Source organism: Anoplopoma fimbria, chromosome 14 (assembly GCF_027596085.1).
Source record: "Anoplopoma fimbria isolate UVic2021 breed Golden Eagle Sablefish chromosome 14, Afim_UVic_2022, whole genome shotgun sequence".
Classification (NCBI taxonomy): Eukaryota; Metazoa; Chordata; class Actinopteri; order Perciformes; family Anoplopomatidae; genus Anoplopoma; species Anoplopoma fimbria.
In genome coordinates, this window is record NC_072462.1 from 5,032,003 (window position 1) to 5,044,047 (window position 12,045).

Genomic DNA, 12,045 nt, shown 5'->3' on the forward strand with positions numbered 1-12,045 from the left:
CTCTCATATTGGTGACCGAGAAACTATAACTGCTTGAAACTAATTTTGAATTTAGGGTAGCTCTAGCAGGATATTTTATTTTTAATATCCAACACGATGTTTGTCTAACAGAAGTTCTAGAGCCCTGTCAAGAGAAGATTTAGTTTTTTTCTGAACAATGCCCTGAATTTATGACGCATTCAGGATTATGCAATTCTGAAACATGTAGTTATTGTGTTCTAATAATACTGTATCCCTCATCTAGCATCCACCAGCTAGACCAAATTATTGCCACAGTTATTTTAGCAGTTGTCTACACAGGTTAAAAGTCTTATCAAGGTTTATATGTTTAATATTTAATACACTTATTTGTAAAGTTATAGTCTAGAAATGCAGGTGTTGGAATTGAGCTGATGCTTTTCTAAGTGTTTATTAGTTCTACAACTCAAAGAAACCTGTGCTTTAGTGCTGTACCTTTAACATCTCTACTCAACCTTTCAGGAGTTTGTTGTTGGCATTCAGGTCCTTGAACGCCTCAGTTGCTAAGCAACCAGTGTAGTAGTCTCTAAACAGCTTGCACAGTCTCCTACTTATAGGCTAATAATTGATGAACGATGTAGAACACGTTTTCGATTCATAACAGATCAATGTGAGCATTCGTTACAGAACTACATGTACCATCACTTTGGCATTCTGTTTGCAGAAAGCTCAGAGAGGAGCTCATTAAATGAACCTCCTTCATCACCTCATGGTGAGTGATGGACATTTTCTGGCTTGGAGGGGGAGTTTCTGTCTGTCTTCATTATGAGCTGATGACAGACAAAGCTGTCTCTTTGTTAAGACCCTTCACCTGCTTAGAGGCCCCGTCATCCTGTGGCATGCACCTCTAGGAATTTAAACAAAGTTATCATTTTGACATGCTTACATACTGGACTAGGTCAGTTTTGCAACCGATGTGGCGTGGTGCTCGGATTGTTATATTCCTCTAAGATGAAGTACTATGGTCTGTGTGCAGAAAAACAATTACAGCGTTTTGGATTGGATAATAGACTTCCTCCAAGACAGGAAGAGTGGGCCGGCTCAGGAGAGAGATAGAACGAGCGAGATGAGAACATCCTGATTGGGGAAATCACCACACATCAAATTTATCTGACTCAAATCCCCATTTTCTCCTCAGAAATGTCTACACAGACGTGTTCCAGACAGTTTATATTTGTGTGTATAAAGTGTGTTTATATCTTATATCACTTTCTGACAAATCGAAACAAATCATCCTACTCCATGACATGAGTTTTTGCGATTGTCTTTTATAAATTTGACAAACTCCTAATGCGCTCGCTTTAGTTGGGTCTTTGTCTCGCTGGTGATAAGATAATTAAGGCAACATGCAATCAGACTTCTCTAGATGAGGAGGAAGTTGTTTTTTCCCCCCAACTGTCACTGTACAGCTGTGGAAGATCACGTGCAGCCAGAGTGTTCTTAAATGGAGACCTCTGTTTAAGAATTTTTGTGTAATTGATCTGCGCTACACGTGAGCCATGTGTAATGACATCCAGCTGCAGGTTGTTGCAGAGTGACGCAGAGTGTACAAACACTGTCGCTCTGCCCGTTCGCCTTTCCACCTTTCCACCTTTCCCAGCATCCCTTTCACTCTCAGATGGGCTATTGAATTTTTTCTCTGAACGATGTGTGTGGTCTTTGTAGCCTGACACTGGGACTTCTGTACCTGTGTGTGTGTGTGTGTGTGTGTGTGTGTGTGTGTGTGTGTGTGTGTGTGTGTGTGTGTGTGTGTGTGTGTGTGTGTGTGTGTGTGATGTGCATGCTTTTATGCTTGTCCGAAGGGTTGTCTTTGAAACTCTGCATTAACATAACAACACAAAAATGCATTCAGCAAAATACCACAGCATGCTTTTGTTGTTGTTCTACTTCTTAAACTACTGTGCCATAAAACCCTTCTGTTGTCCTCTGTTTGGTTTGCTCCCTCACTTTAGTGTTTGCCCTCCTCTAAAACACCCTGTCAGCCCCCATTCCTTACGTGACCGTCCCTAAAGACGCGACCCATTGTCCCCTTTCTGTCCAGACAAGGCTGGATGCTAACAGCTATCATGGTGTAGCGCGTTGTGTACGCATCTGGCTGCAGGAACAGCTGTTTGTTCTGGGTGGTTTTGGCATGCGAGGGTGCGGTCCAGGGTCAAACCCCACGTCGCATTGTTCTGACCCAGTGTGCTCCTGCGGTGGCCTGGTTACGGCCGGGACGACCGGCCTGAAAGTGTGCTAATTGCACGGTTGTGGCCAAAGGGGAGGCAATGGTAGGGTTTTATGCTGCAGCTGTAACCCAAAATCATGGTGATCTATAAATGGGCTCATCTCTGTTTAGCGCCTAAATGGACAACTAAACCTTCTCTGAACCACAACAGTGGGATCTCCTGCTGAGTAACTAGAGCGTTTGAGTCAGCAAACGACAGAAAATAGAGGAATTTGACAAAACTTCTGGTTTCTCAGAAGGTTGTATCTATATATGCAATGTATAAACAATATGTGTCAATTTTGACACAGTTTAAGTGCTTTTTTAACCAATGAAAAAAACAAAAAATGAAATTGTTTTCCTTTTTGTGTCTCTTTCTCCTCCCTGCAGTGGAACCAGCAGACCTCTTGAAGATTTTAGATTTTCACAGTTTACCCGAGGGTGTTAAAAAAACGACGGGTTTCTGCTCACATCGGAGGTCAACACAAGGACCCGATGTTGCTTACAGAGTATCCAAAGACGCCCAGCTCAGCGCCCCCACCAAACAGCTGTATCCAGGTGAGTACCTGACCCAACACACACACTATCTCCACACCTATTGACTCTTTTTGTCTCTCAAAGCATGTCTTTTTACATTTTCTCTTCAGACATCGATCATGCTAACTACTCCTGGTTAATCAGTACAGATATATATTTATATATCTTTTCCCAAGATCTTCAACTTATCTTACAAGTTGCCTTCCCATCTGGTCAGCTTTATGACCTTTCACCCCACATCATAGTAAACTGGGATTATAACATTTAAACATGGCTGGAAACCAATTTATATCTTCTCCCACCTAGCCTGCTCCTGTCCTTCCCCTCAAGGCAGCAGTTTTATTGGCCCCTGTAACTTCATTATTTATGTCAACTCTATCTTTGCTTTATAGGATTTTAAGCAAGGTATGCTGGTGTTTCATACCTCACTCCTATCTAAACTTGTTTAGCCTTTATTAGAAAACATACTGTATGTCTACAGCCTTTGCTGTAAGGTTTTTACATGTAAAGAAATGAGAGCACATCTGGACAATACTGGTAACCCAGTTAGTCCTGCTGCTCAGTCACACACATTCAAATCTTGAAGATAATTTAGGGATGGAAAAAGATAATTCATGCTAATTCCCCCCCTTTGAAAACACACAGCAGTTGCATGAGAAATCCAGCCCTGTAATATTTGATGCTGTAGGAGGAGCCGGACGAAGGAAAAGCAGTGAAAATAGGGGTGGAAGAGGGGGGAAGTCTGGGGTTCCACTTTTCCCTTGTTCCATTGTGCTGACGTGGCTTTGGGTTACTGCTTTATGGTGCGCTGCAGTAGTACTTTCCTCTCTCTCCTCCCTTTCTTTCCCTACTTCTCTCCCTCTTTCCTTTTTTTTTATTTTCCCTCAAGTGCCTCACTATTTTCCATCTATCATTTCTCCGAGACCACTTCTTCCCCGCTGTGTTTTCTCCCTTTTTTTTTTTTGTTTCATCCAAACTTTGTCTGGTGAGGCGCGCTAGGCTCCCTTTTCTGTTTTATTTCACAGTGCAGAAATTGTAAACCATAATCCTCCGACCGAGACTGCCAACTTCTGAAATTATTGTGATTGGATTCCCCCCCCAAAAAAAAAAAAAAAAGCCAAACCTCTTCCTGTGTGCTAATCTTCCACGAAGCTTAGATTGGACGGCAGCCCAACGCACGGTTCTTTTTGAGATGTTGGATCGGCCTCAGCGGACCTTTGATCCATGTCGTGGCTCTTCTCTGGGGCTTACAGTAGAGCCACACAGATCCTGCGGCCTGCGTGTCCTATCATGCTCTCCAATCAAACAAATACTGCTCACTTTGAAGCTCTATGACAGCAGAGCCCATATGAGTCTCTGTTTAGATACGCATGCTGTAATTATACATGCTACACTGGATCATCCGAAATAACAGTCCACATAAAACAAACCAAGTTGGAGGAGTTCACAACAGGCTCCACGTAGTCTTAAGGTGCAAACAGAATAACTAGCCGTCTGTGGCTGGAAGGCCTTAAAAGTCTAGTCCAAGCGTCTGTGATGTGGTTCCTCTTCTTTGCTTTGACATTAAGAGAATTTACAGCTAATATGTTCCAGAGGACAGCTAAACTTGTGAGCTCATTTTATCCATCTCTTTTTTTTTTCTCCTCTTAAGTAAGTTTGCTACTGACTTGTGACTTTGGCCTGAAGCCTGGAGGTAAAATTCGCCTAAATTGTCATCACATCATCCTGCCTCTAAAAAGGTTTGAAAAATGCCACATATAGGAGACAAAGGCATGCAGACATGCTCCTTTTGATCTAATTTCGGTAATAAAAACCACAGCGGCTCTGATTGAGAACACTCCAGCCCCGTGACCCCATAACCACAGATGGTCTGTGATGATGTGTTGGAAAAAAAGAGCAAGTGCAGACATGCAATCATTAGGCAAACATGTGGAAGGGATGATTCATTTGAAACCACTGAGGCACTGAAAACAGAGGAGCCCTTTTTTACCTTTTATGATGTGAATGTGAAGTGAGGAAACAGGGCAATGAAGCCGCCAGACCTCTTTAACTTTTGTACCTCACACTTCCCCATGTCTCAGTAGTCTGTCCCCGTCTAGTGACGCTCTCTGTATCCAGTATAAAGACATAGCATTCTATGAGTTTAAATTATAGTTTTTGTGCAGAGGAGTTTTCCTCTATGTTGTTTGTCATAAATATCACAAACAGCAAGCAGGCAATGATGCAGCGGTTCTTATGCGATGCTTAAGAACCGCTGCATCAACAACCAAAGAAACACAGTAAAATAAGATGGGTGTTATAGAAAATTCAATTTTTTGTATAAAACATGAAAAGATAATTAAGAAAATTAACACAAATATAATATTTTACATGACAATTAGTAAGTGAGGAGGCATGATTGAGACAATTAGCCAAATCCTGATATTCATTTATCTTCATTATAGCCAATGCAGATAATAATACCAGTAGTTTTCCTTGGATATCTCCGTGGTATCTATCTAGATCAGACACTGTACTTGTTCTTAACGATGTGACATCATCACTCGTGATTCGTATCCTATTGGCCCCCGGCAGTGTGAGGTGAGAGCATCGCCAGAAGTAATCAGAGGTAGATCAAAGAGTTGCTTCTCCTATTGATCCAGCTGTTCACAAACAGAATGATATGATTATATGTAGCTCCATCTCTCTACGTTTGAACCCCCCCAAAAAATACATCTCATCTATTCTCAAACTACAGAGCCTTGAACTTGACACAATTGTATCCTGAGTCCTACCTTTCCCCATTAGAGCCCCGTAAATGAAAGACACACACATCCATCTTCCTCTCTTTTACTCTCTTTGTCTATGTTTCCCTTCTTTTTGCCACACCAACAGACAGGTACACTTGTTGTCTCTGCAGCAATGTGTGCAATCCCACTGGAATGCTTCTCATCTCATACAGGAGGAGGGATTTGGACACAGCGATGACTGAATGACCAATTACAGGACACAAGACTTTCTACCCCATTTAGCTGCCTGTGTGCACACTGACAGATGGTGGAGAGGAACAGTCAAAGTGCTGGCATAGCTCCTACCCCGCACTGACTTTTGAATAGAGAATATGATAGATGAAGAAGAATAATTTAGGTGTAAATGCCAAATGTTTCCAATGTTAAATTGGAGCCAGGGGGGTAAATCACTCTCTCTGTCTTTTTAAACTTTCAAATAAGACCTCAATCCATCAACCCACAATAGTCCAAGGTAAATAAAAGCAAGCTATGTCACACCTGGGATATTTTATCAAAATAAAAAGCAACTTTAATTGGTTATTTAATCCGGGGAAATCGGTGGGTCATGCCTGGTTGGCAGGTCGAGACGTCTGGGCTTGCCTTTGTGTCTCTTCACTTTCCCAGACCCTCTTTGAGTCCCACACTGATGATGGTGCTGCCAGTGTGAACTCCCAGGACTTCTGGCACCACAGCCCTCCCATTCCCACCACGTCCTCACACACATACACACACATACCAAACGAGGAATAAGTTATCGCTCATCTGGTGGCCCGAAGTAGCGGCTTGAGAGACACATTCCAGAGAAACCTGAGCTTTTCTGAATGACCCCCCCCCCCCCCCACCCTACACTCATACACAGTTTGCTATGAGGTCCTGAGGAGAGAGTAAGCAGGAGGAATAGTAACAGAAAATAAGAGAGCAATCTTTTTCCTCTTCTCGTCCTCAATTTTCTCGTCCTCAGTTTTCTCGTCCTCAGTTTTCTCTTTTTGTTGATCTCCTTCTTTCACCCTCCTCTCCTCAGATGGAGGTTCTCTCACAAACCCGCATTTCAGTCCTCGTAGTCCACACACACACACACACACACACACACACACACACACACACACACACACACACACAAACAAACACACAATATTCACAGCACTGTCCTGAACCCTGTCCTGAACCAGTGCTGAGTCATTGGGCCACATTCTCAAAAATGTCTCCTAAAAGAAAAAATTTAAGTTAACACCGGATGCACAAAATGTCCTTAACCATCCAAATCTGCTCTTATCCAGGTGTGCTGAATCATGAATTCCACTGGATGTGGATTGTTTATTGTTAACATATGTAACGCCCCCTAGACAATATATAAAAGAGCAGGTGTTGGGCCATGTCGAAATACTCTGGCACATGCACAAGAATTGGAGAGATGCCACCAAGAAAAAGCCGGTAGGAAGAAGAACTTCAGCTGTAGTGAAACTGAGGTACTGCTAAGAAAACTTAAACAAAGTTAACATGAGATTTGAGAGTACAGTACTGGAGATACATGAAAATCAAAAAGCATCAAAGAGCAGTATGTAAGCCATTCAGAAGCTGAACGCTCACATTATCACCCAAGGGCCCATGAATGTAATCCCATCATTGTAATTACTCTAAAACGTATGATAAATAACATTTTATTTTCTGATATTCATGCATTTTGTACGTTCCTCAAATTTAAAAGTTATGTTTCCTTGCATTGGACAAAGAATTTGTGGACTGTGAAAAACAGTAAGAGTACTCTCGACTACTCATACATTATTCAATTGCCTAAAAAAAAGAGCAAAAATAAGAACACATTGGGGAATCACAGAAACCAATGGGCCCTAACAAAATAAGAACAAATCGTGGATACCAATATCTTAGTCATGGCTCATCCAAGGATGAAGTGACAAACTGTCTGGTTTCTTTTCTCTGATATTTCCCTTTTTTTTTTTATTTCATAACATTCTGCCCACTCAAGTCTTTATGCCACAAAACTCCTCCATACGAGGTTTTTTGAAGGGTTGTCCGTCTCTTCCTCTTACAACATCCTGTCGAAGCATCTGTCAATTAAAAGCAATCTTTCTCATATGACGCCAAGCTGAATTCCTGACAGAGCGCTCTGCCAAGGCATGTGCTCTCTCCGCATGATGTGATTTGATGCCTGCCATTAAATGAAAAGGGGAATCATAAGAAAAAAAGGCAGGAAGACCGGACAGGAAGACAAACAGACACCCAGATGCTGACCGCATGAAAGACAATGAGAAAAGAGAGATTAAAGTGAAGGCATGATGGCGCTTCTATTTACTTTCTTCTCTCTTTATCCGATATCGCTTTCTAAACTAAGGTTCACTTTTTTTTCCACATTGGCTAGTCACTCCGAATTAAACATTTTCCAGCCTGTCTGCTTTGATTCTGAGAAAATGGTGGCAGAGTTAAGGGGGTTTGATGGCTGCACAAGGTGCTACAAAACCACTGCAGCCGCAAACCCTGCCTCTCTTTTTTTCCGGCTGTCTGGAAATCTCCTCTCTGCGCATACCGCACAGCAAAGATCTGCTACTGGAATCCAGAAAGTGGTTTCTTTGCTTTTGGTAAATATAATCCAAATAGCTGTTTTTTTTTCTCTTAAGAATAGTAGTTTCAACAAAGTCAGATTGCCTTTTTCTCAAACTAAAAAGATCACAAAGCCTCAAGTGTAGTCTGAAACCTGGACATTAGCGAGCAGCAGTCTCCCCGGGTGTCTGGAGAGAGGCCGCCCCTCTTTCTAGGGTCCTGAGAACACCCCGCTAAGAGAATCTGTCTGGCAGATGTGCCCCACACTTCAGCAAAATGGAGGAAATAGTTGAGGCTGCACAGTGGAACAGATGGAAGCAAACACGTCTTTTTCATTATGTCTGTTCCTGCACTTTTAATGTGTTTGAATACCAAAGTATTATTGGTATTTCCATACTTATGTGTCTTTAACTCCCTTTAACTGTCCCCTAATTTTTCTTACTCCTATTTCCTCATCTCCAACCTTTTTTGGGGAGCATTTGAGTGTCTGTTAGACCGATCAGCTGTGGGAGAAGAGAGAGAGCCTGAAAGGAGGGGTTTGAAGGATGGTTTTCGAAGAAGAAGTCTCCCAGGATCACATGCTTTTGTCATTATGCTCCTCATCCTGTGCTGCGCTGGAAATGCTCCACTTTGCACTTCTAGTCTGTCAGCCATCCCTTTCAGATTAATCCAATCCTGTTACAATTTGGGCACTTTGCAAATTGTTGGCGCTTCCTTTCGGTGCTCAAAGCCCATCTTCCAAATTCTTCCAATCTAAACTGTCTGTTTTTGTGCCATTTCTTCCCCTTTGAAGTAAAAATGATAATGTACAAATTCACTCTTAACACAGAGGAGCACAGTCTGTCTCCTAAAATAACCCTTAAATTACAACATCCTGAACACAGACATAGTATTTCATTTTTTCTTATGATGATGAATGGTTACTCCTCATGCTCATAACGCTCCAAATCCCTTTCTCTTTCTTTCCAACCCGCCGTCCGTCCTGCCAGGTGATGTGTTCCCGGAGGACTTTTCCATCTTGGCCACAGTGAAGCCTAAGAAGGGCAGCCAGTCCTTCCTGTTGTCAGTGTACAATGAGCAAGGCATCCAGCAGCTCGGACTGGAGGTGGGACGCTCTCCGGTGTTCCTGTACGAGGACCACACAGGCAAACCCAGCCCCGAGGACTACCCCCTCTTCAGAGGAGTCAACCTAGCTGACGGAAAGTAGGTGCACTTGTTGTTGGTTTACGGTATCTTCCCCTGTAATCAAAGTCCAGGTGGATGTGTTTGACTTTGATGATGGTTTAGTTTGTGAAGCAGCTTGTTGCCCAGGTGTCTCCTTTGCAACAGATTTGTTAGTAACATGCAACCTCGTCAGTGTTCATTTGTGATGTTTTATATTTGATCCCGACACTAAATCCACTGTGCAATACAACAATTATTCTGTCTGTATATATAATATTTTAGTTATTGTGGATTTTTAACTTTTTTAACTTATTTAATATTCTTTACTGTGTTAATACTTATTTACTTTTTTATAATACTTGGTTTGATTTTGTTTTTTACTTATGTCTCTTGTTTGCACTATCCTCTCTGCTGCTGTTATCCTGCAAATTTCCCTGCTGTGGAACTAATAAAGGATTATCTTATCTTATCTTATCTATTCGACACTATTAACATAGTGTAGAATTTGTATATATATATATTTTAAGAAAGAGTACAATGAGTTTCAATTTCACTCCCAAAAAAATAAGAATGGGAGGTATTTGAATTTGAGAGGCCTAACACAAAAGGGACTCTTGAGTGGGGAACATGTAATCCAGTAAGTGTGTGAATTAACTTCACCTTCCCCTTTCCAGGTGGCATCGAGTGGCCATCAGTGTGCACCAGCAGACCATCACCCTCATTCTGGACTGTAAAAAGAAGGCCACCCAGAGGCTGCTCCGAAGCCCGAGCCCCATCATCGATACCAAGGGAATTGTAGTATTTGGAACTAGAATACTTGATGAAGAAGTCTTTGAGGTAGGCATTATACTTCTACTCCTAATCTACATGTTTTAATGGTGTCATTTATATCATTGCACCACTTAGGACAGTTTGTATGTTAAGTCATTCTTACCAGATGCACACTTGTTTTCCTCTCTACTCTTTCCATTTGGTATCTGTGTGTGTGACTTGATTGATTGCAATTTGGCATCTTCCATTCTGTGCTATTTCAAAGGCTGTTCTAAACAAGTCTACTAAGTAAGTAATTGCAAAACAGTCTCTATTTTATGGACAATTCTCAGGCCAACTTGGTTTATAATTTGAAGAAAATTAGATTCCCCAATTTAAACTTCATTACAAACACATGTGGCTGTGGTGTGAATGATGGTCAATCCCCAACCCCAAGTCTGTGTGTCATGGCGCACAGGATGGGGATTGTGGTGGTGTCCACATCCTCAATAGATGTGTGGATTTAGCTCATGGAACCCCCAACATATGCCACCCACCCAAACACATGCACTATCACAAATCAAATTTAATTTAAGGTGCCACATCTTCCCCACAAAAAAACAGAATGTCACTGAATTCTGTTCTTTTTAAAACTCTACCGCTTTTTTTTTCTTGCAGTTTGAATCTGTTGTTGCCGTTTTGACGTTTTTCCTCACTGCAACATTTTTGTTGACAAAGGTTTTTAACAAGTCGTGACAGGTTTTCATTATTAGAATGGGGGCTTCACTTCCTCCTATCTCTTCTTTTCATGTGTACAAACGCTTCGTTGCTGGAGATGAAAGATGAATGTTTAATCTGACTAGTGACAGGAAGCCTCTTGGGGTTTTGCTTCTACCTAGTGTGAAGAATCAGAGTTAGTTCGGATAGCGTATTATACAAGCTTTTGTGTGGCTATTTGTGGCTCTTAAACATGACCCCTGTGAGGGACACATACACACACACACACACACACACACACACACACACACACACACACACACACACACACACACACACACACACACACACACACACACACACACAAACAGACCAAAACGAACACAGAGAGAGCACAAGGCACAAGGAATAGTGTTGTCTTTGTCCCGTCAGAGTTGTGCTTGTTTAAAGGGGGATTAGTCTGTGACGCTGAGGCCCTCAATAATAATTAGTAACAGAGGCTGACTGATGTGACTGATGCTGAGCCAGCTGACCTTTAACCTCGCTGCTGCTCAGCGAGATCAGACAAAAAGAATGAATTATGACATCACTCCCCCCCAACAATCCCAAAAGTTGGTCTGCTAAGCCATAGGGGAGATGGATATATGATGGGATATAAACCTAAAACGTCATTTTTTCCAGTCAGTCAAAAGCATTAATCACAGCTTAGCAACCAAAGCCATATTTAAAATATGTACTGTACTGTATATATATGTATTTATACACACAACAGTGTTTACAACATGTGGTTCATGAGTGAAGCAGGAAAGTACAACATTGTGTTTTGTGTTGCAAAGACTGTGTTAACATTCTTGTGAAATTGTTGACTTCAACTATTTAATGAGGCATGAATACAGGAGTATTTGGTGTGTGTGTGTGTGTGTGTGTGTGTGTGTGTGTGTGTGTGTGTGTGTGTGTGTGTGTGTGTGTGTGTGTGTGTTACTGGCTAACCTAAGCCTAATGGTCACCAGTAAATTCCTCCAGTTGCCAACAGGATGACTGCATTTATCCGACACAGTTGTAATACTGCACCAATTTTAGCACACTCGTCATAAGATTGAAGTGATACAGGAAAAACACTTTAAATCTAATCCAGCTATCAGAGCAGCGGGTAACAGTCCACTGGTTTCCGTGGGAACAGACTGATATTTTGTGTGAGATGTGTAAAGCCCTCCTGCTGTGCGTCCGCCAATTGGGAGACAGGACAGGCTCCAGTGCGTGCAGAAAATGGAAAATATGCCACATAGTTTCCAAATTATGCTCAGGCTGCGCTCCTTTCCTCCTCTCACT

The 12,045-nt window shown here is 41.9% G+C and overlaps 1 protein-coding gene across 2 annotated transcripts in view; it reads left to right on the top strand.

Moving 5' to 3' along the window:
• Nucleotides 1-12,045, top strand: part of col5a1 (procollagen, type V, alpha 1) — a 71,644-nt gene that overhangs the window by 13,468 nt on the left and 46,131 nt on the right. For both annotated transcript variants that reach the window (XM_054612492.1, XM_054612493.1), the window contains exons 2-4: nt 2,615-2,782; nt 9,075-9,288; nt 9,924-10,086. In XM_054612492.1, the coding sequence (XP_054468467.1) occupies nt 2,615-2,782; nt 9,075-9,288; nt 9,924-10,086 (545 nt within the window). The remainder of the gene's footprint in view (nt 1-2,614; nt 2,783-9,074; nt 9,289-9,923; nt 10,087-12,045) is intronic.